The 27,801-nt window shown below is 35.0% G+C and overlaps 2 protein-coding genes and 1 long non-coding RNA gene across 9 annotated transcripts; 1 reads left to right on the top strand and 2 right to left on the bottom strand.

The window, feature by feature from the left end:
- Positions 1 to 2,248: 2,248 nt before the first annotated feature.
- Positions 2,249 to 6,511, bottom strand: NC2beta (negative cofactor 2beta). The gene is made up of 3 exons (XM_071591282.1): positions 5,992 to 6,511; positions 3,583 to 3,746; positions 2,249 to 2,559 (listed from the first exon to the last, which is right to left on the bottom strand). Exons 1-3 carry the CDS (start codon positions 6,197 to 6,199, stop codon positions 2,437 to 2,439), a joined length of 495 nt encoding a protein of 164 aa, XP_071447383.1. The 5' UTR covers positions 6,200 to 6,511; the 3' UTR covers positions 2,249 to 2,436.
- Positions 6,512 to 6,545: 34 nt separating this feature from the next.
- Positions 6,546 to 14,039, top strand: LOC139693094 (uncharacterized). 5 transcript variants are annotated; one of them, XR_011701959.1, is made up of 4 exons: positions 6,546 to 6,578; positions 7,931 to 8,098; positions 9,105 to 9,246; positions 13,933 to 14,039. It is a non-coding gene; the product is annotated as an uncharacterized lncRNA (long non-coding RNA). The 5 variants fall into 5 exon arrangements; XR_011701965.1 differs by lacking the exon at positions 7,931 to 8,098 and having other exon boundaries at positions 6,552 to 6,578; XR_011701971.1 differs by lacking the exon at positions 7,931 to 8,098 and having other exon boundaries at positions 6,562 to 6,578; positions 9,051 to 9,246.
- On the bottom strand, positions 13,863 to 20,094 carry Aptx (aprataxin). Of its 3 annotated transcripts, none has more exons than XM_071591280.1 (5): positions 19,833 to 20,094; positions 19,550 to 19,689; positions 18,803 to 18,936; positions 17,742 to 17,940; positions 13,863 to 14,267 (listed from the first exon to the last, which is right to left on the bottom strand). In XM_071591280.1, exons 1-4 carry the CDS (start codon positions 19,989 to 19,991, stop codon positions 17,774 to 17,776), a joined length of 600 nt encoding a protein of 199 aa, XP_071447381.1. In that variant the 5' UTR covers positions 19,992 to 20,094; the 3' UTR covers positions 13,863 to 14,267; positions 17,742 to 17,773. The 3 variants fall into 3 exon arrangements, with proteins under 3 accessions (XP_071447381.1, XP_071447380.1, XP_071447382.1); XM_071591279.1 differs by having other exon boundaries at positions 13,863 to 14,223; XM_071591281.1 differs by lacking the exon at positions 13,863 to 14,267 and adding an exon at positions 14,488 to 14,601.
- Between the last annotated feature and the right edge of the window lie 7,707 nt (positions 20,095 to 27,801).

The following is a 27,801-nucleotide window of genomic DNA, read 5'->3' as shown; positions in this document are numbered from 1 at the left end:
TAACACTTCTTGCAGATATGAATTTAATTGTATGTTTTGTTTTATGTGAGTGCAACGACCGAATAAAATTTTTAATTTAACAATAGTATACATTTTCATCCCCTCTTAAACACACCAGGACACGATCGTCAAGTTCTCGATAAAAAAACTGAGGCGATGCACATATGACGTTTAATTTAATTTTCTCAAATTTAGATTTTTCGAGAGTTCAGCCGGATGTTTCACGCTGTCTCCCAAGTATCCTTACCGAAATTGGACAGTTGCGACTCAGAACTTTATCTGGGTGATTTTCAGTGTTTTATAAATTTCGTAATTGAACAGAACTCATCCTCGTTTTTCACATGAATTACTAAATGAGTCACCTTTATTTTTGGAAGGGGTGAGTCGTGTGGAATGGGGGGAAAGGGACAGAGGGGAGAGTGAGCACATGTAAGGCAGTGTGGCATTTTAGTGCCAAAAATGGAAATTATGTGTTGTGCATGGCTCAAAATTGTCAAGGATTAGGTGCAGCCCTTATAATCCCTGCATCCCTCCCACACGTGCCAGGGGGTTGTGGACTGGAGGTCCTTTAGCCATTACTCATAAATAAGGATAATTTTAGAGTTCGTTATCTTAGCCTTGTTAGAATGACGAGAAAACTACCATGTATCTTTAATGTTGCTATTTAATGCAGAGCATAGCGGCTTTATGTGAAGATTTAGGAACTTCAAACAGTCAAAGGAAATTTTCTTCCCAACCCATAGCATTTAATGTCTGGGTCTTGAGTGCATCAGAAAATACAGTCCTGACATCTCCACCATCTCTTCCCAGTCTTTGAACCCTGTGATATATCCTGCCCTCCCCCCGCTTGGCATCTTATCACCTTCCCATTTCCTTCCAGCAGGAGTCATGTTATGCATCACTCCCACGAACAACTGTGATGCAAATGAATCTCATGCAATGCAAATGCACTCTGAATCTAAAATGCAAATTGACCATATAATTTTGTCTCCTTGGGGTTTGCTACACAATTTGTAGATCGACTACTATCTAAAATGGAGACTAGCCATTTGTTAAATGCAAGTATACAGGTATTAGGTACATACAAGTATCAAAAATACAGTATGTGAGGAGTTATGTAATAAATATAAAAGAAAGAGTAAAGAAAAAGTCCTGTAAAAATTTGAAAAAAATACATCAAATTTGTGGTGGAAGGAAAATAAACAGTTAATGTATTTCATTGTAAATGTAGTATAAAAAACAATTGACTCATGTTTTTGTATTTGTATACTCTTCATGCTAAACCACTACAGGATGAACTGTGAGAATGAAAATCTTAATCCAGGAATTTGAAAAAATTATTAACAAAATTTTTTCAGTTCATTTCGCGTAATGTTCAATACTCACACATTGTGTAGAGTGCAAAATATAAGTTTGCCTCTTCTATTACCCCGGTGATGTCACGGAGATGCAATGAAGGCAGTCAGTTAGTGGTTAATCAAACTAAGATTGTAACGTTCTTTTCATAATTTTACTAAAACCCATGTAAACATCCATGTGATTAATAATTAGAGAAAAAAGACTTGAAGTATCCTAATCACTTTTCCCATTAGCGAAGTGATACTATATACTATCCATGAATGTTAAAATTTTATGATTCCAATAAAAAGAGAGGCCAAATTTTCTTGCACTTGGTATTCGAAAGGAGTGCGAGACGAAATATAAGGTGCACTCAAAATGCTTTTCAATTCAACAACAAAATATATTTACAAATAAAAGGCAATGCAATGGGCACGCGTATGGCTCCTGCATACGCCAATCTTTTTATGGGTAAACCAGAACATGACTTTCTGCAACAACAAACCCTCAAACCATTCTTCTGGGCCCGCTATATCGATGATATTTTTCTCCTTTGGCCCCACGGTTTCCCACCAGGAAGTCATATAGATCAGCTTCAAAAGCTGCCTGGTATAGTAAAGGTGGACTTCAACCAAAAGATAATGGCAGGCTTGGCCAATCAGTGATGACTAAGGCTACCATCCAGTGGGTAATTTGGGAACTCTTCTTCCAGTGGGAAAAATGTATCATTTACTCCTATATATTGCGTCCCTCTTATGCAGACCTCGTTGTTAGCATGGCCCAATCTATTATTAGTCTCTCCTTTGGTCAGAGTCAGTTTTGTTCTAGTCCTTGACCTTTAGAGGTTCCCACCATGGACTTGCACCATCAAACCCATTACAAAACACTACAAATGAAACCAAGATTTGAAATTCATTATTGCTTTATTTTATCTTTAGCAGACACCAATCTTTCCTTAATTATTGTTTAAACAATCATACAAAAAATCATACAACCACAAAACGTCTTGTTATTAGGGAGACATCATTTCTTTAGGATTTTAACTCCCTAAGACCTTTTTTCATGAATAATTAATCCTAAGGAGGCATTAAGTGGCTCTTAAGAATAATCTTCCTCATCTCCTTCTTCATTAACTTTTTGCTGCATTGATGTCATAAGCTGTGCAGCTGCTTGCAGCTGGGCCCATTGCTGCTGCTCAGCAGCCGCCTGTTCTTCTCTTGCCTGAAAGAATTCAGTGAATGTTACATTGAGGATTTGCAAATTATGAAATTATGAACTATAACTTAAGTGTGTCCATATTTGATAAATTTTTAAACAACACCCTATTACATCATTGGTAATTCTAGTCTAGTATATGTTCATTTATAATAGATTGAGTGAAATCAATGCTTGTTACAACTTATGAAAATCATTAAATTGTTATTTTCCTGCTAGCCACCTACTAATGCACTAGCAATAACCAGATTATATCTTTACTTAGCCTGCTTGCTAGTATTTAACGCTTACATTGTGCAGCAGTGTACTGATTTTAGAGCATTTCTATCAAGCATATATAGTGGAACCTAACATAACGAGGATCTCATATTGTAAATCACATAACAAGTAAAAATATTACATGCAAAAATACCTTGCTTAGTGAGCGTCCTTTTGCATAACAAATGACGAGGAAAGGGGAATTCCCAGAATGATTGTGTGCCTGCTACTTCAGTTTGTTTACAACTCGTTCCGCTAGCATCTTAGGGTCACTAGTGATCATACATTTTTCCTAACTTGTGGTCAAATATATTATTTTAGATTTTTTGGGCTATGGGATTGGGATTAAGGTTTAATAATATTTTGTGCAAAGGTTAAATAATATCAGAGGCGATAAGGCAGTCACTAGAAGTCTGTTTAATGATAACGCTGATCATGCGTGATCATCAAACAAATTGTGTCAAAGGTGTAACGTTTCGTCTCCACGATAAAAGAAATCTCAGAATCACTCAATTAATACATATAATCAAGTTTTACCAAAATGGTACTAGCATAGGTAACCTTAAAAGCAAATACGAGTTCCTTCATCAGTGAATTTTTTGTGCATAGAATGTTGCAGACTTAATCAAAAATAATCATAATTCAATGTTCTTATACAATACTTATCAAATCTGATTATGTACACATGTGCATTGCATACACCAGCACATGATGAATAGTTTCACAGGAAACATCAATCCAAAGATGCTCCGAATAATTGTTATTACCTACCTTGGCAAATAATTCTTGCTGTTGCCTCAACAATTCCTCCTCCGGAATGCCTAGATTTTCCAATCTTGTGGACTGCATTCGGCGTTTGGCAGCCACGGCTTTGCAGTCCTTCATTACAGCTTCTGCATCAGCCCGGTAGTCTCCAAAACCCAATCGATCCAAAGCTAAGAAAAGAAATTATATTAGCTGATTGTTTCAAAATTATTTTATGAAATGATGAAGTCAAGTAATAAATAGAGTATTACAGTCTGATCTAGCAAATGCATTTTTTTAAGCATAAACATTATAAAATGAAGATGTTTTATCATGAAAAAATTATCATAAAAATTTATAATTTCCATTACTACGAAAAACTAAACAGCAAAAATTAATAACTCTTACTTCCTTCTAGGTTCGCTAAGAGAGCAACAAATGGGTCATACCATGTCGATTCATCCAAGCTCACAACTCACCATTATCAATCTTGGCCTAACTCACAATTCTGGCAGTATCTACAGAGGAAATGAGTTCTTATTTTTTCACATCTTTTGTTTCATTTTTGAGCTATATCTGTCAAATTTTCACAAATTAGAGCAAGCATATAAATTTTCTACACATTTTTAATACTGGCGTACCATCAGTAAGTTAGAGGTATGGTAAAGGTTTTACTTAAAAGCTCTCAAATTAACAAATTCCAAAGAAACTGCGGGAGATGCCGCAACAGTAACTTTTAACGGAGTCATCCGCTAATGTGCATTTCAATGCAACAATTTCAGAGTGTAAAAATCATTCGCCTTGACTGGGACTCGAACCCAGATCCCTCAATATCCGGTCGAGTGCTTTAGCGACTTAAGCTACCGAGGCGTCCTCTTAAACTGAAATTTTGGGGCTTTTAAAGGAACTAGAACTAGAGACTTTCTAGTTCCTTTAAAAGCCCCAAAATTTCAGAGTTTAAGAGGACGCCTCGGTAGCTTAAGTGGCTAAAGCACTCGACCGGATATTGAGGGATCTGGGTTCGAGTCCCAGTCAAGGCGAATGATTTTTACTGTGAAATTGTTGCATTGAAACTCTCAAATTAAGTTTATATGTTTGTGACATTATGGGATTAATGCATTTAAACTAATTAGATATAATCTATGCTATGAAAACTCCAAAATATAGTTTTATTTTCACATGAAACAAGATACTTTTATCTCATCTTTTTCAACAAATCCTGCAAGTTTCAAAATGGGATCATACAAAAATACAATACACATTTCCAATATTATTTTAGTATGTATAAGGAACTTCTAAAATAACTTGAAGAAGGCACTATCAAAAAACGTTTTGGAATTTCATGGCTGACTAGTTATTCAGTATGCCCGAAAACTACATGGTCTCCTGAATATCTTCATTTTATGTACAGCAAGAAGGGCTAATGTGAAACCATTTAGAAACTGGAAACCACGATAATAATTCTTTCTCCACACCATGCATAACGCCTTCATTTCCAGTTCAATGAAGTCCTGCTTAACAATCTCCTATTCCTTTCAAGTCTTCAGCCTCTTCCAAACACCTCGCTTCTCCCTCACTTGCTATCAGATCCTAACTCCCTCCCCTTCCAGCAAAAAGCACTCGCCCATATGCATCTACAACATGTACACTATAAATTGATTTTGTAATGCAAATTGAATATTTAACACTCATGCCAACTATTTCAATTTTTGAGATACTTGGCATGCAAATCAGACATAATATGCAAAAAACATTATTTAATAATATCCTACATATTAGGGTATTAAAAACTCACAAATCTGACCTTTCAGATAGTATAGTATAGCAAATAATGGGACTTTGAACATGTGTGTACGCACTATAATTTAAGACTAGATGTACAGAAAGAAATGTTAGAAAATTTGAAATATGATTATGAAGCTAGAAAAATTTGTTTGCTAAAATTCAATTCAATTTAGTTCGACACACATTAATGTGACGGCATTAAAATTAAGCAACATTCCAATTAAACCCAAGAAAAAGCCTTACTTCATGTTTCAACATCATAACGAAATGGCTTAGAGTAAATATGTTAACAAAGGCATTAGTATATAGGTCAAATTTTTGTAAGCTAATCATATGCACATATGTTTGTACAGGTTGGCTAGGTGTACAATTATTTCAGATGTATGCTGGTTTCTGGTCAATGTTATGAATGATTACTACTGGCAGGGCATGATGCCAATGTACATATTAATTTGTTATAACTCCAAAAGTAAAAGGAAAGCAGAATGAACATGTGGGTAAAATGTCACTCAACACCAAACGATTTTAAAAGTGCAAAATAACATGAAAGTTTTCCGTGATCATTACAATCCAACAAAAACCTTAAAAAGTCGATTAAATGAATAGTTGCACCTAACATGATTTTATTACTGACATATCTGTTGCAAATACCTTGAAGTACATGCTCAGCATTAATTGTCTTCTTTGATTGTTGATTGCAGATATCATTAGCTTCAGATGAAATCAAATGGATGAATTCAGTACAGCAGTTTAATATTAACTCACGCGATTCGTTTGCTACTCGAATGTTAGGTAGAATTTCTTTGATCATTTTGTTTATTGACGCTCGAGGTAAAGTGAGCTCTTCGTCATCCGCCATATCTAGCAAATTATAAAGATGCACTAACTTTCCTCTGAAATCTAGAAAAACAGTACGATCTACCGACAAATGTTACTGTAGGAGCCCTTCGATTAGCACAGAACTAGAGGTCTTCCCCAGGTGTAATAAACTTAATATTTTTTAATATTATCTCCAAGAAATCATAAGCAATGCGATTCATCATACTTATTTTCTGTTTTACATCTTCATTTTGAACTCAAAACGCCACGCAATTAAGTTACAACATAGCGACGGTGTAAACTACATTTTATCTAACTACTTCAAAACACTTTTCACTAACATCTGATGCACGATTTGCGTCTCCTTCACCAACTGCCATTTGTTTGTTTTCGGATGGCGGAGGAACGAATACTGATTTGTAAGTCTTGATTGCCTGGTTTATTATATAAGGTTAATATGGTTAGCTATACGCTTTAAGAAGTTTAAAAGTATTCAGATATAACTTTTTGAGTATTTCTTCGTAAGAATGTGTATAAATATCTCCATTTTCTTCAGTTTTCATGTTTATCACGATCGAGTTTCATATTTGCCCCGTGCCAAGAGTAACGTATCTAAGATCACCTTTGTTTACCGTGATCGTGCCTACTTCGTACCGCGAGTGGAAAAAACTTACTTCGTCATGAAAAGCTTACTATGTTTGAGCTGACAAAACGTAGGATTCCGTTTTAGTGAGATATGAAATATAGAATCGCGAACATTGGTGTTGTGTCTTTAACGATGAATACATCCAGTATATACTTTGAAGTTACTAAGGTGATTGAAGTTCATTTAGGATTTATTTTTGCTTGAGAGAATAATTTACGAAGGAACAACCACAAACTTCTCTTTTGGAAGAGCACGTGTTTATGTTCCTGTTCGTTATTTTGGGCGTTGGTACAGTCATTTCGCTCGCCCTCTACGATATTTAACAGGGTAGTGTCACATAAAGTCAAACCATTTCTCAGGGTGTGCACAACGGCCACCAAAATTTTAATTTTCTACTCATACATCTGAAAGTAATCGTTACTCATGAATTTCTTGTCCTATTCGTATGCATTAGTCTTCCTAGAATATGCAGCCTTGTCTAGCATTCAAATACAGTAGATTTGAAAGATATGGGCTGCAGTAAACCAATTCTAGGATTGCAATACTGATGATGTAATCACTACAGGGAGACTAGCCAAATGTAAGCATTAAAAGTGGTGCCTGACAGCAGAGGAAGTAAGAATCTTAAAATGAAGTTGGGTAATTTGGTAGTAAGGATTTTCAGGGAATAAGGGGGGAACCTGACACAGGCGTGCTCTTTATGAAAAGGATCCACAATTTACCACCCCATGTGATTGATGGCATACTCTGTTTCAAGCGCTCACCACTTAGCACAGAAGCAGGCATTGGGTGCCCTTGACATATACCACCATCACCAAGATTCAAACCAGGGCTCTTGGGCTGGTAGCCAGTACAATAGGTGCCGCAACAACCTTTCTCGCCAGAACTGTCTCATATTATATGGACGTCCTCTTGTTTGCCCTAGACAAGGCCAGTTGAAAAAGTATACCACCTTGAATTTTTCATGTGCATTTACTTTTTATCAAGTAAAACCACTAATTTTTCAAGTACTGACTGCATAATCTAATTAAATTTTACATTATCTCATAATAGGTCAATGTTTGAAAACGCAAATCTGTTGCATCATTTCCTTTCTAATAGTCATCCTCTATTCCCCAATGAAAGCCTTTTTTTATTTTCTTGCATGCTGCTGCTCTTGTGACATGAGCCATCATGTCACAAGATCAGCAGCAGAGAGATGGCAAATGGACGCTTAAGAAAGCTGCATATTGGATGGAGACATGCAGGTGGATGCCTTTGATGACTCCTTACCCTCTTCCCACACCCTCGTAGGTATGAAAAGCCATATTTGACTCTATTTTTAGTGATATTGATGCCGGAGTATACATATGGAGTATACAAAGGGGCCCCAGAACTGCCCTCTGCATGAACATTGCAAGTGCGTCCACTTTTTCCCTTCACTTGATATAAAATATGATTGAGCCATTAATTCCACATAGCTTTCATACAATGAGAACTACTATATTTTCTGAGTAGCTTGGGTAAATCTACCTTAGCTCACCCAGCAGTTCTTGATCAAAGTTTTTCCATCTACTTTGCAATCATGTTCATATCAGCTAATGGTAAAAACTAAGTGATAAAACTAAGGACAGTGTCAGGCTTGGTAAACCCTAACTGCTTCACATTGAGAAAAGAGTAATTCCACCAAATCTTGCATTTATCATTCTCTACGATGAACCCTATATTTCTATTCATATTGATGCCATGAGATTTCTGCACATGTAAAACACAGAACCATGTCATACTTGTAGACATGTTGATCACACATAATGGCTGAAGCTGGACAGGAGAAGACTAGAAGTCTCTAGATGGTCCATACACACTCCCATCTGTCGTATATATTCTGAAAATGAGGCGACAGTGCCCATGTGAGTGGGTTTATGACACTATCCTGGCATGTGGATCCCTTTGATTTCAGAGTTCAGACCTGCAGTTTTGACTACAGGTCTTACCCTGAAATGATATGCCAGTGGCCATTTTATTGATTATTTCATCAACATGAGAATACCAGTCAAGATTTTCACTTGGAGATAATCCCAAAAATTTTGTGAAACTGGACTGGTGAATAGATTAAATGTGAATCTGCTCTTAGAAGAGGACTTAAAATAGATGGATTAGTTTTATTATGAAATTATGAAAAACATGTTTTATTTTCATTCAATAGCAAGTTGTTTTACCTGCATCATTTTGACAGATGATAGCACCTCAGCTCATCATACTCTAGTATGATGAGCTGAGGTGTTATCATCTGTAAAATTCTCTCCCATGCTTATTGCAGATGTATCATCAGCATACGTATATCATAACATTACTTCACCATATGGAGAGTGCAGAGGGAACGCAAAAGGTGACCAGTGAAGTCAGTGGCACAAATTTTAGCAATCTGTCCCTGCTCAGATGATGTTTACCATAATGGACAGGTATGAGAAATTATTTCATTTTTGTTGCTTTTATTAAAAAATGACAGTATATATCTTAGTATTAAAATAGCCCTTTTTAAAATGAAATTTAATGCTAGCTTAATATTTAATTTCATTAACATTTGTGTGAAAAATAAAAGAAGTATGATTTCTTTAATTTTTCATATGTATCATAACTAATAGAGTGTACATTTATAATCCTAATATCAAGCAATGCTTAGCAGATGATGTAGTTGTTTTGAGTGATAGAAAGGGGACAGTGGTTATGGTAGGGTATTCCAAGGTAACTGTGGCAGTTAACCATGTGCTCTCGGTTGTGACCTCCTCTGCAGTTATATCATAAAAGGCATGAAAACCTTAAGTCCTGGTTATTTACTTGTTGGCAACAAAGCAAGTATGAGCTACGCAGACCCAATTTCTTCTCACTCTAATGGCCAATTCTATTTTATTAAACCGAAGTTTTCTGGAATTGCTTACAGTTTTGCTAGTAAACTTTTGAGCAGAAGGAACAACTTTATAAAATCCACATTCTTTACTATTTTCATATGAATAGGTTTTTGTCTCATAATTGGTAGCTATCCGTAGATTATGCTTTATCTGATGTTCTCTGTTCCTTTGATATTCTCTATCTCATGGTTGTGCATTAACAGGGAATTTATTTCTTCCTATCCAAATTACGGTAATATCGATATGGCGCCTATGATTTTTTGGTGCCTCAATAACTGAATTTGTTAGTAAATATTTCTTAGCTTTGATCAGGTATTTCACTGGGAAGGCTATAATTAAAAGGGAGTACAAGATTAAGTTGACTAAACAAATACAAGAAATGTAGGTGTGTTGAGTATGATATTTTAAAATTAAAATTGTGTGAGATCATCAAAGAAATCTTTGCATTCTTGTTTTTAATACCTTAAGTGTTATTTATTGAGAAAGGCCAAGACACGTGAAGTGAATGGTAGAATTGGTGCAGTGTGGGAGGAACTATTTTTTGTGTATTTCCCAAGGAAAAACAAAAATCAGCCCCCAAGGACGATGCTTATCAAATGAAGATTTCAGAGACTGGCCAAAGTAAAAAAATTGAGGGCCTAAGAGTGGAGGGAGCTTTCTCAATATGCCAGAAAAAGCTGTAGCAGTCATGCTCCTGATGACAAGATGCACTATGGATGAAAATGGTCATAAAGTTAGTAAAATACAATTGTCATGACCGAGAACAAATTTCATAACATAATTATTGAGGACCACCACTTGAGCTGCATATCTTCTGACATTCAATCTTATGAACGTGGTGTATATACTAAAAAATAATTTGATGATCTTTATTTTAATTAAAGTTAATGTTCCAGCTGTAACATGTGGTAGAGGTTTGTGAGATGTAGGTATGAATGAGTGGAGAAAATATGACGGATTACTACAGGAATAAATGAATTTAGATGTGGTGGAGTAAAATTTTGAAGGTAGATTTATTGCATGGAGAACACATTGAGAGATTGAGGGATATTAAAAGACAGAAGACAAGAGGGGATGAAGGGAGGGAGATGATAGGCTTTGAGGAAGATAGGAAATATCTTTGGGTGGAGATAGGCAGAATGTTTATGCTACAATAAATCCTGCGGACACCCTTAAGCATATGTAGTCCTCAAGAATGGTCCTGAATCTACTTTAAATTAAGAGGTCACGACTGATGATAGGGCACTTTCCCAGTCACACAAATATTTTTATCCATGCATAAATCCACCTATACATCTAGGTGAATTGAACTTTAAGTGTTGGCTAGTCTGTTGACTACCCACATGGAGAGCTTTGAATTCTGCCAGTACAGGATTTTTTAGTTCACTTATCACGTCCCACTTCTCATGCTAGTATCATGAAACAAGCACCACAAGACCAGTGTTTCAATTTTTGGGACTTCTTGTCATCTTTGCTAAAAGAAGGCTGGTCCCAAAACCAAGTTTCTTTCTCCCCTTCATCATATGCTCACAAAAGTCACGCATAAAATAGGATCGTTCATGTGTTAACAATAAGCATTACAGAAAAGAAATACTTGGTTATTCCACATATATTTTATTAAACACTTAACTAAAATTTTATGAAAAACTTACAAAGTCATCATCAGGTAAAGTACAGAAGACACAGAGCTTTATATAGTAGACAGAGAAGAGGGAAGGGAGGGTGTTTGCGAAGTGGGAGGAGGGGAAAGAGAAGGGAAACTGTTGTGTACGTTTGGGAGGGGGGGGAAAAGGCGGTTGGGTATGGCATCTGGGTGAGAGAGGGCGGTTGGGTAGGACATCAGGGGGGGGTCCAGGAGGGGGAACGGGAGGAATAAGTTAGGTCATTAAGTAACATACCCTTATGATGACTGTTCTTTGAAATTTCCAACGTTCCAAGGCATCTAATCTTAAGCCTTTTTTCTCTAAATGTAGAATTTTAGGGACAAAGTCACTGGAGTGGTTATTTTCTATAAGGTGCTGGGCAAAATTGGAAGAAATAATTCCATTTTTAAAACAGGCGTAATGTTCCTTTACATGATCACTGAATTTCCTCCTGGTTTGCCCAATGTAGAAGGCAGAGCACTCATAATACAATTGATAAACTCCACTCCTTTCCATTATGGGAATTTCTTCTTTGCAGTTTGATAAAAGGTTTCCTAAGTGGGCTCTATTATAGTAGGCTGGTTTAATATTGTTGTCGGGAAAAGATCTGGTGACTTTACTGGATAAATTCCCCAGAAAGAGAATTCTTTTCCACTTAGAGACATCTTTTTTGGGGGTTGATTTGAGAGCTGTTTTCTCTAATTTTTTTTACTCAATTTTTTGACTAATCGGGAGCAAAAGCTGTTGTTTTCAGCTATCATTTTTATTATTTTAAGTTCTTTTGGGGTATTTTGTGGAGATAAAGGAATGCTAGTCAAATGGTGGACCATGGAGTTGAATGCCGCTAATTTTTGTGGGAAATGATGTCTTGACATGGAGTGAATGATATGATCCGTACAAGTATCTTACCAAAAAATGGAGAAGTCCAGTTGCCGATTATTTTTAGATATAGATATATCTAAAAGAAAATGGAGTTCTTTCTCCATAGTGAATTTAATGTTTTTGTAGTAGTAGTAGTTTTAAGGGGAGGCGACCGACAGCTAAGGTCATTTGTGCCATAGGGGATGGACAGGAAAGGATGAAGGGTGGAGAGAAACCCGGCGTCGGCATTAGCCTGCTCTTTACGAAAGGCGCCAAGGGGTCTGCAGTTTAACGTCCCATCCGACGGACGGCGTACTCACTCAAAGTGCCCTCCACAAAGCACCTCAAGTAGGGATCGAGATACCTCTGAAAAATATTCAACACCGCCGGGATTTGAACCCGCGCCCTCAGGGTGGGAAGCCAGTACGTTAGCCCCCGCACCATCTCGATCCCCTTAATGTTTTTGTCCAAGGAATTAAGACTTATCAACTGTTCAGTTCAGTTGACAAGTCTTAATTCCTTGGTCCATTCTATTCAACAAACATTAATTATTTATGCATTAGTAGAGGTGTAAACTGTCGCCAGTTATCTGGTAACTAATCCTAATAACTCACTCTAGCATTATATAAATTTGTTCAATTTGCTTGCCAGAATAATTAATGGTATGTGGTGAAATTATACAGGGCTTTAAATCAAACTAGTTAACCAAACATTGACGCTGTGGTCCAGTTTGCCTTATTTAAGCATTCAGTGTAAACAAATGTACACCTAATCTCCTTTCCATCTCCCATTGTGGTATGTTTCTGCTTTTGCGATTAATTGTAACCCTAAGATACAAATAAGTACTATTTTCTGTAACAAGCCAAAATGCCTTGAATATTCAATATAAATCCCTTAATCAGGCTAAACATGTGCCCATATCCTTCCTGTGTTGATTCCAGGACGGTGTGGATTGCAGAGTGTTTAATCAGGAAACCACTCAACCCCTATTTGAAACCTCTTTCAATCAATGTCTTAATAACTGATAGGCATCAATTAGTGCTTTTAAAATTCTGTTTCACAAAGATATATAATATTGATAATCGTTTTATTTCTTAAAAGTTTAAAATGATAAAACTAATGTTAACCCTGAAATTACTGATTACTGTATGATAATAACTTTGTTTAAAAATCCATTGTTCCTATTGTCTTTTATCCTCGTAGTCCTTCATGAACAGCTTTGGGTCCCATAGTTATTCACTCTTAAACCTTATTTAAGAATAAAGATAGCAGTTATTTTCAGTTAGTATTCTAATTCTCTTCATCAATATCTTAAGAAAGCTATGTTGCAAATTATTTAAATTGTCAACCCATCATCTCCTATTTCTCCAAGGAAACTCTAATTATACTTTTAAGAGGGCAAAAATACAGTTCACTTTGAGAGGAAAAATGTTCCTTGCCCAAAATTAAATGCAAACTGTACTCCCTGTTAATTAAATTACTATTAGATATTATTTCCAAATTATTGGGCTGTCTCATTTACACCTTACTCGGGATTGAATTCAGCTTTCATGATTACTCAGCAAAAATTACTTCATTAAGAAAAATAAGATTGCATTATATAATAATGCATGATGAATGTAAGAAAAACATTATTTCATTTATCAGCAAACAAAGAAAACCAAACATATTCACCTTCATTTCAAACTTGAATGAAAGTAGTCATACTTTATTTAAATCTGAATTTTTTTTACAGGTTTCTTCTTACAGCTACCTTCATGACAGAAGATTATTGCCACATTATACCTCAAAATATTGTCTCACTAAATTTCTGAGCTGGCCTAAAGATGACAATTGTTCTTTGCTAAGATTATCATTGCTCATCTCACAGACAGTTGGCAATTTGACACACACGCATCCTGCCCATAACCAAACGGAGCAGAAGGAACCAGTGCAACACTTGAGGAGATAAAGGTGATATGGTCCACTGTTCCAAGTCATCATGGATCCCAAACGTGCAGAACTCATCATATGCCATCTTCAATTCCTTTTGAATCAAATATTTAATAAGTAAAGAAGATGAGATGGGTACTGAAACTTGAAATTATTCCAATCAATCAGAGGGAAATTATCTAAAGGGAAAAATGAAAATGTTGGTGAAAATGCTGTATAAATACCTTTATTTTCATCTTTCTACATAAAAAAATATTAGTTTACTGAGCATTCTTAAATGGATGAGTATCATTGGAAGGGAAAATCAGACCAAGTGCTGACTTAATGCAACAATTTTGACAGTCTGGAAAATAATTCTATGCTTCATCTGCATAAAGACAGGATGGCATGGGTGATATGCTAATTTTTACAACACTTGGTCAATATTACAGATGAGACCAGTGAGAAAAGTATATCATTTTAACAAGTGTCACTGAAATAAGAGTGCAGTGGAATATAAATGTAAAACCTAACAATAACATTTATCTATTTTAATGGTTATATAATAGATTAAAATAATAGCTATGGCTCAAATACCATTGATGTATCACAAACATTTTAATAGAAAAAGAAAAAAATGAGTTTACACCTAGTAGTTCTATTATTTTCTTATGAATTATGCAAGGCATATAAAAAAGTAGGTTATATTTTAGCAAAATATCATTCACTTGAATATTCAGATACAAAGAAATAGAAAGAGGAGGAACAGTGTGGCTACATACGAGGTTGGTCCCATAAGTACCTGGCTTGACCTAGAGATGGCGGTAGTTGTTTGCAAAATTGTATAAGAAAGTATGCAATCTTTCAAGCATATGTTTCAAGTTTGAAGACGCCACATTGTTTAGTATTCATTTGACAGCCATCAATAGTGAATGTTTTTAGAGAATATGTGAAAATTGGTCATCATTATGTGACACCATGCTTTTATTTGAAAGGCCTCAGCACAACCAATACAAAAGCTGAACTGGATTCTAATCTTGGTGAATCTGTTCCTTTGTTTACAACAGTAAAATATTGGGTAGCAGAATTTTAACGAGGACATATGATCCGTCAACATGTGCATCACATTGGTCGACCAAATAAGGTGAAGAATCTGGAAAATGTGTAGAAAATCTATAAAGTGATACTGGATGATCGTTGACTAAAAATGCATGGGCTAGCAGACATAGTAGGCATTTCAAAACGTGTGGTATATCACATATTAACAGAAAATTTGGACATGAGAAAGATGTGTGCAAGATGGGTGCCATGTTTGCTTACACTCGAGCAAAACCAGTGTCGTAAAGATGTTTCAATCAAGTGTTTAGCAAAGTTTCACAGCATCAGCAGCTGCAGAATTTGTGCCGTTTCATAACCATGGATTAAAGATGGGTCCTTTACTTCACACTCATACTCAAGACGATAGAACAATCAGAATAATGGATTCAAAAGGGAGAGCCGTCTCCAAAGGCAAAGACAGTTTCATCTGTAGGCAAGGTCATGGCATCGGTATTTTGAGATGTGTGTGGGATAATTTTCATTGACTATCTCGAAAAAGGAAAACCGATGAACGATGAGTATTATGCCAACTTATTGCAACGTTTGAGCAAAGAAATCAAGCAAAAGCGGCCGCATTTGGCTAAGAAGAAAGTGTTGTTTCATCAAGACCATGTACTAACTCACAAATCAAATTCCAAAGAAACTGCGGGAGATGCCGCAACAGTAACTTTTAACGGAGTCATCCGCTAATGTGCATTTCAATGCAACAGTTTCAGAGTGTAAAAATCATTCGCCTTGACTGGGATCCCAGTCAAGGCGAATGATTTTTACACTCTGAAACTGTTGCATTGGAACTCACAAATCCGTTGATGCAATGGCCAAAATTCATGAACTATAACGTTTGAATTGCTACTTCATGCACCCTATTCACCAGATTTAGCCCCCTCGGATTATTTTCTGTTCACAAACTTGAAAAAATGGCTCGGTGGTCAATGATTTTCCAAACGTTAAGTGATGTTGGCAGTTAATGGCTATTTTGAGGAACAAGACAGTTCTTATTATAAAAAGAGTGAAACTTATTGAACATTGCTGGGAAAGGAGAGGAGTTAAAATGAGATTATGTTGAAAAATACATTTTCTTCCAAAATGTTTTGTGCTTTCTTTGTTGGTTCGGGTACTTCTGGGACCACCCTCGTAAATACTGTCATGAAAATCTAGTAAATATTATGAAAAATAAATTTACTTTACACGCTTGTAGTTCTTTTGTTGTCTTGTAGTGAACACAAGGAAAACAATAATATAGTTGAATTAGTTCATATAAAATCTTTAAATTGAATATCCAGATAAACAAATGGACTACAATGAAGAAGAGAAACATGGTAAGGTAACCAAGAAATAACATACATTTTGAAGTATTCTTTTTGGAAGTAGCAGCAACCAGCAAAAATAATAAAATGAATTTTTGATATAATTATGATGAAATTAACTCCAGTAATCTATATATTGTAAGAATAATATCATAAGAATAACTAGGCTCACAAACGGGTACACTAAACCGGATTTAATATATCCATTGCAAGCATACGTGTAATGGGGAGAGTAATGAAAAATGTTTGTGTAAATTTTTCTTTTCAAATTATGGAGTTCATGTTTTGAATGATTCCTCAGAAATGTGGGCTGGCATCAATTCATTAATATGATCACATGCTCACAGTTCAGAATGGTCAAATTATTCAGCAATTGAAATAGAAAAAAATTATTCCAAACATTCTCATCATTAACAGTACCCACAGCATGTATTTGCAGTTTCTATTAGTATGAATATTGTTACCTCTAACTACACAAATAAACATCACACACACATGAAGAAAATGGCATTTATATTAAACAATAATTTGAAAACATACAAATATATACTTCTCAGGCTTCTTAACATTTCTGTACTCTTCTAATGTGCAACAAGCAAATGATATGTCTCAAAATTTATTGTTTCGTATAATTTCCAAAAAATGGGGAGAATAAAAATATCGCTGGTATTATGAAGTTTGACCTTTGGCAAGTATTTTTCATTTTGCTGGCTCCGATGAAAGCATCAATATTTCTTTATTTTCTCTGGAAAATTTAACGAAGCTGTTCTGCAACAATTCATAGTTAACTCCCCAGCCTTTTTCATGCAATTGCTAAAGACACGAGATGGAATTACAGAGCCATAATATCAGATTTTACCCAGGTACATAACAAACAATTTCACCATGTGTGAACAGTAAAGCTGTGCAAGAAATTGATTGCATCCACAACATATTGAGAGGTAATGAGATAAGAGGTGTTTGCTCTTCCATGATGGAAGACAAGAGGGAGAGGGGTTGCCTTGTTGAAGATGCATCCTCGGTGGCTCTCCCCCTCAAATGGAAATTTACTAGAATGGTGGAATTTTACCAGAAGAGGGGACCCTATATCTGCCCTCTTCTATGTTCTTCAAAACGAACATAAGAGAATAATTATGAAAGTCTGATAGATGGGTTGAGATTACAAGGGTAAGGTAGGAGAGACAAGCTTGTGAAAGTTAGTGATGTGAAATGTAATATAATTACTCACTATCAATTCTGTTCCATAGGAGATGATTGCTTTTAACTTCCTTTCTTAGAGTGGGTAATCAAATGCATCTTGAGTTGGGGCATTGTCTTTGGCTCCAGTGAACACTTATGACATTTTAAAGGAGTTCCCAACATGCTCTCTGCTGTTTTAGAAGAAATTCTCTTTATGCATCCATTGTTCTCCAGCTCAGATATGATAGCTGAAAGAGATAAATTAATATAATTTTACAGATGAAAAACTTATTATTGCAAAATGCAGGGCTGTGCAATCTAAAAAATTATGAAGTACATTAATTAATGTCACTTCAGACTAACAGAGGGGTTCAAAGAAGGCAGGAAATATGGACAGGGCATAATGAGTAGCAATGGATGATGGATGACTGAAACAGAGAGGAGAATATTAGGGAAGCAATGCACAGGGAGGAAAGTATTTGGCATGTTGGATGGAATGCAGATGGAAAGTATGCAAAGGTGTCTAGCAGCACGTCAGGTTGGGCAGTAATATTTAGTCCATGCCCTATTCAAAACTGCCCTTGACTGGTCGAATAATAATAATTTGTAATATTAATTCCTTTGAAGGTCCAACTGAAAGCATCAGTAACATACTGCCTAACCCATGGGTTTAGCAACCATACAAGTTCAACTGCATGATTGATTTTAAGCTCATCTGTACTCGGGAACGTTAGCTTTGTCATATTACAAAATTTATGCATATGTTTGTCCTTTATGGACTGGCAAATGAAATATTTATAGGAAAAACGGCATATGAAAATAAGAAAAACAATCCTCAATTGTATGTCACTTAAGTAAAGCAAACGTTTTCTTAAAATAAATAATAATAAAAGTCCAGAGACTAAGCACATTTGCTTAAATGTATCATCATAGTGGGAATTATAGGAATACATCAAACATTATAAATATGCTTTCTCAATGGGGTGGTGTAACATGGCTTTAACGGTAGTTTTCATTAGGAGCCAATTAATTCTAAAATTTAGTCTACAATATAAAGGAGACCAGTGAACTCATGAGCACAAATATTTTGGTCCTCCTTGCTTTACTTACATGAAGCTGGAACAAAATAGGATGTTGTGAAACTATTCCAATGACGTTTAGTTTTAAGGCACTGAGAGTTGAAATCTTGGCTAATAACATGCATGTGAAGCCGACTCATACTTGCCACAGCATGAAATCCCAATCTGTTGAAATAAATTCGACCTCTATCATCCCAATCTTTTACAGGGAGTTTGTAATACACATTACAATACACTCAACTAAAATTGGAATATACATACACAGTTGCTGGTGTATTGCACAATAATGCAGCCCCCATATTATGCTGATAATTAATAATAATGATAGGTATGTATACTACAATAATAAAATAAATCTTACACTTTTCATTATGCGGAATCTTCAGCTATAATATAGTAGATATATGCTAAAAAATATACTTAAGTTTACGAAAACTATTTATGAAGTTGCAAATGTCTTGTTTCTTAGGCCAGTAAGCACACCGATGTATATTTTTTCAGTTGACTAATGCGGAATACTCACTTTCATTCAGGCAGAAAACAGGAACTCACGAACAAAATCATTAGTTGTTGCCTTGATAACGCATTATATCGAATAGTTCACATTATAAATAACACTGTAGCCAGAAGTCAAATATGATTTAAACATTATAATTGAAATTTCGGTTAGTTCAGAGGGTCAACTAATTGTAGATATGGGCCGAATTGCAATGGCCATTACTGTGATGAATAGTCTCACAAAGAACCACGGATACTTGCCAACTTTCTCGATACATACCGGATTTCATAATTAGGATTTTGTTCCACGATCCTATTCCCACATGCATACATCTTTTCAAGCAATGCAAGGTGTTTCTTTTGCAATTTTCCCAGGTCTGAGATATCTTCCTTAGGTAGAATTAAATAATGGATTTCTGCCTAAAATAAATATTAAGTAATAATGAACACGAACTCGTAAAGCCGAGATTAACTAATACCTAGCAACAAGAACATAGGGCAAAAATTACAAAATATTGTTTCTAATAAACCTAATGTTGTTTCAAAAGGAAATTATGACATACCTTCGGGTATTTATCTTTAATAACTGTCATTAAATCGTCCTCTTCGACAATTAAATCTGGATCTGCCATTGAAGATAGGAGTCCTTTGGACCAATGTCCATTAGGTTTTTTCTTAGCTGACGCATGCACCTGATCATTAGATGTTCTTTTAGTGCCCATTTCTCCACGTAAAAGAATTTAACCGCGATAGAAAAATTGTAGAGTATATTATGCTTTTGAACCTAACAAGAATGGACATTCGTAGTTAAGTCGATCGGGTGTCGACAAGGCCATAATCGAAGATTCGATAGTATAATGTGGTTAAGGTGGTAAAATTTGAATGGCGTTAAAGTAATTGAACGAAGGCAGTTATTGAAGTGGTGTTACCTCTACACAAAATATAGCTAATTTATCTTCGATTAGCATCGGAACTATTGTAACCAAATGTAAAATAATGGATAACGTCTAAACCTCGCAAATTCAGTTACATTAATCCAACTATAATGTAAGATTTGAACTGTTGCTATTTCTTACTACAGCATATATGTGACGCATTTAACAACATACCAAGATAGGAGCCATTGATTAAAAGGAACGAGGAATCCAGGAAGAGGACCCAATGTAATATTGAGTGAGTTACGTAAAGTACTTTGTTTTGTGAAATTCAATTAATATATAATAGATTTTTAAAAAACCCATCTCCAGGGTTTCTGGGTGACTGTTGTTGGAATGCAAGGACTATATAATTGAACCCCTAACTTATTTAATAAACGAATCCTCTAACTGTGGAATATTTTCTGGCCAAGTAGAGGTTAGCCAAATCATACCTGTATAGAAAATATAGGCGAAAAACTGACATAAATAACTATAGACAAATATCTTTTATCTCCATTTGCTAAATATTCGAGTTGATTTTTTATTTTAGATGAGCAGTAGTTCTTGATAAATTCAAAGTTATATCTGAATGTAGTTATATTTAAGCATTAATTCCATCAAATTGGCTGATGATTCAAACTCATTCAACCGGGCAATATTACAAGAGGATATTAATTTAATTCTTAACAACGAAAGAATTATTTGTGCATCCAACACTAATTTCTTAGGTTTACATGTTCAAAAAACTGGAGGATGGAATATTCATGTGAATAATCTGTGTTCTAGACTGCACACTGTGATTTACACTATTCGGTCCCTGCATAACACATTGTATCTGAAGGTGTTACAACTCTTGTATTATTCTATTTTTTTCTCCAGGGCATCATATGTAATAGTGTTCTGGAGATCATCAGTGTGTTTGTTGCACAATGTTTTCTCAATTCAAAAAAGTTATTAGATGTGTACTAGGTGTTTCTAATAGGACACCATGTGGGTCCTTATTAAAAAAAGTAAATGTTCTTACCATTCCATCTATGTACATGTATATTTGCCATGTCTGTCTTCATCAAAAATGATATCCATCTCTTTCATACAAATAGTGATTGTCACTCTTATTCAACTAGAAATCATCACAACATCCACACAAGTTACCATTAATCAGCAATTTCATTCAGAAGCCCAATGGCATTGGGTATAAGATTTTAAAACAAATTACCACACTCATTGAAAATGAGCGATGAATTATGCAATTTCAAATTGAAACTCAGGAAACTCCTTATAATGAAGTACTATTATTCATTGAATGAATTTTGAAATGACAAGCAATCATAATGCATTGTTTTTATTACACAACTTAAAATATATGCTCTTTTTTAAGTATATTCATAAGTAAAATCAAGGAAAATGACACATTTCATTTTTCAATATTTCATAATATTTTATTTATCCAGAAAACAGGTATATTTTGACACAATGAACATGCTGTAATCCTTTTCTTTGTATTTGATGACTCATATACCTAGCTACATGATATGCATGGTCAGTGGACGATAAAATATTATTATTATCACACTAAGAGTTAGGAAGTCCATAAAAAGAATTCATTGCAAGAAGGCGACCACCTCTCCAACATAGCCTAGTACAATTCATTTTATATCCATAGAATAAAAAGTTCAGCATTTTATTATATATGATATATTCAATTACTTTATGATCAAATGTTTTTAAATTAAATATGCAGATGTTTAAAGATAAGCAATTTGAATAAGTGTACATCAATATATTCCAATCCGGATTGTTAAAGATTATAAATATATTGAATATTGATGGGAGTTTTATGAATATTATAATAAATAATATCTAGTTTTGTAATTATATTTGGTAACAGGTTAAAACATTAGATAAATAAAATATTTTTGGGATATTATCAGAAATAATTTTTCAAAGAAACCTGACATTTCTCCTCCAATGCCAGAAGCTCCTTTTGATGAATAAGTGGCAGGTTTCAATTTAGATACATAAACAGGGGCGACATTTTTATACAACTCTTCTACCTTGCCGTTGCTTTTCCATTTTGAGATACTTCATAATTATTTTCCTCTTTCTTATATATAGTTTAAATACAATCTATATTGATTAATGTGAGAGGACTTTAAGTGCGTAGTATTTAGGTTTTGAAAAATTTTTTATCAAAGAATATTATACATTTGTGGCCTTATTATGAAAATTTCTGCAAATTTTGCTTTTCACTATTTACTTCTTTAGTTCCACGTAAGGATCTCCTCTTTCGAGGTACCATGATTCAGATTAAATAATTGTTCCCAATCAATATTTTATTACTTTATTTTGGAAAAAAATAAGTGGATATACACTGGCATATTATGGACACACACCCATTCCTCTGCCTATGGCCAACATTGCAATTTTCCACCTGCTACCTTCACTTTTGTAAGCTTGAGTGGGAAAGTATTTTGAATAAAATGCACATCTCTCTACAGATATTGGAAATTTTTTCCATGTTTAATTAATCATTTTAAGCATTTTTAAAAGCATAATCATGGTTTATCAATCTGAGTATTGGTTTGGAGCATCTATCCAGTTCATCCATTTATTCATCGTTTCTTGTGCTGATGAAGTGAATGCTCTGCTTCTCGAAAATGGTCTTTGTCCTTTTGGAAAATTTCCCTTCATAATTTTCTGAATTGCAGTCTTTAGTGAACTATCATTTCTCAGGTGTTGTCCAATCAGTTTGGGCATTCTCCATAGGCTTCTCTCTTCAACCTCATTTAATACTTACACTGCTGTGAACGTTCCTAATTGTGCATTCCCCCAATAGGCTGCTGTGAACATAGCTCTCTTCATACTATAACAGCAATATCCTCTTTTTCTATTGCCCCCTTGTTCCCCAATGGTAAATCTTTTAATATTTTGAAAATAAGTTACCATATGCGATACTGAAATCCAGTAGCATATCTCGGCAACCTCTAGGGAAGCATTTTCAAATATTAACAAAAGTAATTTGATGACCTTTTCTGCATAAAGTTGAGGATATAGTTAAATTTGAACAGAGTCATACTAATTTTTTAGATGGCATTGCACCCTGCAAGAGACTATTTCTGCCTGCTCTGGGTACAGAAGGAATCTCAAGGCAAAAATGTTTCCCAAGGGATGAGAGGAATAGGACCCATGGACCCAAACCTTCAGCTGAGATCATTTGCTTGCACCCATGCGTAAAAGAAAAGTTTTGTCCCCCAAGGGGCGACCACCATAGAGTGCATCTTGGTGAGTCATTAGCATAGCTTAAAATTCCAGAAATTAAATTTCGGCATTTGTAGAAAATGTCTAATTGGCCTTGGAGAAAGTAGGTAGTGGTGAAAATCATAGTGGCCTTTGTTAGTATTGGTGAGGAAGAGGGACAGACGATAGTGACACACTGTCAACACTATGCTTTTAATTAAAGTGCGGAAAGTGACCAGTTTTTTGCGTTGATGTGTACATCCTTTAGATGAGGTTTTGGAAGTGTTTACCTCCACAAATTTGTTTTCTTCACTGAGGACCTCTTTTCATTACCCCGGTTCAAATCTTACCATTGGTTTACCATATTGGCCTCCTCTGGTGATTGCACTATAATCTAGTCTCCAAATAAAAAGTTAGGATTTATAAAAAGGATACTTGGGAAATGTAATGAGAGGGTTCTGGAGCTTGGTTATTTTATTTTTTGTTAGTTATGACCCACCTAAAATATGCTGTGGGTGTATAAGTTCCTCACAAGGTAGGCTTAGTTTTGGAACTAGATCGAATACAATTTAGAGAAGCTAGGTTTTGGAAACGTTGCTATGAACAAGGTAGCAGTGTTTCGTCACTATTGTAAGAATTAGGATGGGAGCCACCGGTTGACGGTAGACTGCAATACAGGTTAAATTTACTGCACAAGTTTGAGGCAAGTTACATATCTGAGGATGTTAAAGACATATTACATGCCCCAAATTACGATAGTAGATCAGATCACATACCTAAAATCACAGAGATAAATAGTAGAACAAATAATTTTAAATGTCATTTTATCCTCCCACCATGAGACCAAAATTCAGGCGACATGAGTTATGACAGCAATCATATATGAGATAATTAGCATTGGCAGTGTATATATTTTGTCGATATCCTGCATGATTTCAATATACATGTCCTGTTATCGAATATTGTTACATGTATATTAACTTCTTTCATGTGATTAATGTTCATCCAGGGCATGATCAAACTAATATTTGTGTAGAGATGCCATGATTGGGATTGTCATGCAAGGCTGGTGACCTAGCACCCCTAAAACATGCTCTTTCAGTGGCTTGGGGGATTTTATGTTGATATAGATGAGATGAAATATAAATGCATTACCTTTTTTATTGATTTCGCAATACCATCATACAACTCCACTAATTTGTAATTGGCGTGGAAACTTGTACTCCAGCTGTAAAATATGGGTTTTGTTCCAATCTTCACCATGACAATTTATTATTGTATTGAACTTCAGAAAATTCCTCACTCTCATGGTACCTCTCTTCCATAGTATTTCCATTGATAGAGCCTTTGTGAATGATCCTCTAGCTACAACTCTAAAATCTCCTTCTATGGGCCATTTATATCCAAAATCTCTACACCCATTCTATGCATTTTAACCTTTATACATATTCTAGGAGGTCAGAATGATGCCCTGGCTTCCCACCCTGAGGGTTCAGGTTTGAATCCTAGAGGTGGCAGATCTTTTTCAGTGGTATCCCAATCCCTACTTGAGGTGCTTTGTAGAGAGCATTTTTATTGATTTACACTGTCTGTTGGATGGGAACTGCAGGCCCCTTGGTGCCTTTCATTAAGAGTAGGCTAATGTCTGGTTTCTCTCCACCCTTCCTATCTATCCCTTATGAAACAAATGACCTCAGCAATGGGTCACCCTCCCTCCCATACCAGGAGTGACCTAGTATTACCCATTCCTCCATATATATTGAAAACAAAAGTCATTATAGGCATCCTTTTCTTACTCCCTTGCTTAGCACTTCCCATTCCAACTCTCCATTAGCTATCCACACTAATGCAGTCTTTGACATCTACAGGTTCCAGGTAAGTTATCTTTCTCTCCAGTCCACTCATATCCTTTGCAAAATATTTATTATTATTCCCAGTTAATTCTGTTGCATGCATTCTCAAAATCTATAAAGCATACACATACATTTAGTTTAGTTATATCCAAGTGTTCTATGTTCTTTTCTACTAGTGACATCATTATTGCCATGGCATCATGGGTGTCTATCCTCCTCCTAAACTTTAACTGATTTTTTCTTTAATACTCATTTGCTCTCTTCTCTATCCTTTTATGATTGATCCTGAGTAACACTTTTGCACCTGTGAAATCAAACTAAATTCACATACCACTGGATTTCCCTTTTTTTGGATGTGCATCTAACAAAGTCTTCCCGCCAAATTCTTCCCTCATTGATGCTATGAATAATCCCATAAAAACTCTTCCTTTCCCATTTTCCTAAATTCTTGAGTAGGTTTGCTGGAATGTTATTCATTGCCAATGACCTTTTAATTTATTTCCCATAATGCCTTTTCAAACTCAAGTATTTCTGGTTCTAGACTATCATTATCAACATCATATTCACTTCTATATCAAAGCTACCTGGCCTATTATCTTTATCATATATTTCCTCCATATATTCTTTCTATCTTGTCAGAACATTTTCCTCTTTGATTAATATTTTAACCATGGCATCTCCAATAGTGTAAATGGAATTTTCCTTACATCCTGACAGTTTCTTCACTTTTCTGTTTAAAAAAACACAGTTATCAACCCAAAGGTAGGTTTGGTAGGTGATGATAGAGTTCACCCAGTACTAAGCCCAATGGCGAGCGAAATTCACACATCAGGATAAAGGGGCCAGATCCTTTCCACCTGCTAGCTATAGATACCCAGGAAGATTTGGTACCCACAAAATCACCCAGCTGGGGCAAAGCTGACGGTGGCTAGGAATCAAACCCCAGACCCTTTGGCCAGTAGTTCAGTGCTCTACCCCTGGACCACCAGGTTAGCATACCAATTTTGCCATGACTCTGTAAACTGTCCATATCCTCACACTGCTCTTTCCATCATGTTTCCTTTGCCCTATTCATTTATCACATTTTGAGTGTTTGGATATTTGTTTTTTCTTTTCCCTAATTCTGTGTCCATGTTCTCCTCCATTTCTTTCTTTCCTCCATCTGCCCAGTTATTTCTTGTATAATACACAATTTCCTCTTTTTCTATTTACTGTTCATTTTGTTTTGTTTGCTGCTTACTTCATTCCTTGTACTTATTTCTTTATTTCCTGAAGGAACATATCACTGTAAGTAAAATGGGATCATTAATTTGTTTTATTTTATTCGTAGCAAAAGTCGCAGTTGTTGAGCTTGATTTCTCACTGTAAATAAAATGCTAACCTCACACCTACTATTATTTAAACATTAAAATTGAAAGGCAACAAGATATTAACTGTTGTGCAGTGATAAAAACTTTCAAACAAATTACCTTTCAGCAATATTCTCATTAAGTATATTTATAGGCCAAAATCACATTAACAACATTGTAATGCTACATAAATGTAATAGTCTAATCTTAATAGCACATATACAATAACATTTATTATGGAGAAATACAGTAAAAGCTAACAGGGGGAAACCTTCTACGGGACGAAAACCCCCTGTTTTTCTGGTCATAAATACATGTCTTCTGAGTGTATTAAGTGTTATTTATGAGATTCCTTCCTTTTCAACAAGTTAAATTTGGATCTATTTAAAAAGTTTACATATAAATTAAACAATGAAAACTGGAGTGTTAAATGGTATCATATTCATTGAATTCCAAAGCAATTAGGACATTTTGCTCCTCAAATCAAGAATTACCATTATGTTCAAATTAATACATGTTCAATTTGGATACAGCTGCATATAGACACAGAAATGTCATATTGTCATGGCAACGATTCACTAATTCTACCACCATGCTATAACAAACTTTCAAATAATGAAATTCATTGTTACAAACATCCATTGTCCAATAAGTTAAAAGGAATATTTCTCACCTCTCTGACCAACAGTCATTTTTATGTATACTTATACATTTTATGCCAAATTGTTTCAAACACAAATCCCACAATATTTTACGAAATTATGCATTTTGATTATATTCAGTATCATACACATATCACTTGAATATTGTTGCTTAGAATGAGTGCAACATTTATGAGCCATTTACCGACGAACATGAAAATATCTTCTAAACAGGAGATGTATAATTAAAAAACATGAATACCGGCAACATTTCACTTTTCAAAGAAGAAGATAACACTGACTTTGAAAATACATTGTGAAAATGAAGGGAAAATTTCAATGAAAATGATACTAATATAATCAATTTAGGCTAAGCACAATTTTTATGTTATGTAATTCATACAAGGTACTTCATTTAATTTTTTGACACATAACTAATGAAGAGATTATACACTCTATCAAAAGCAAAGCATCATATTTTTCATTTAATAGTACATTTATATATAAAGGTCAAAGCACAATAGAACACAAAACT

Source organism: Hetaerina americana, unplaced genomic scaffold (assembly GCF_022747635.1).
Source record: "Hetaerina americana unplaced genomic scaffold, ioHetAmer1.1.p SCAF_1, whole genome shotgun sequence".
Taxonomy (NCBI): Eukaryota; Metazoa; Arthropoda; class Insecta; order Odonata; family Calopterygidae; genus Hetaerina; species Hetaerina americana.
Note: the sequence above shows the minus strand (reverse complement) of the source record. Positions and strands in the feature narration are given on the sequence as shown.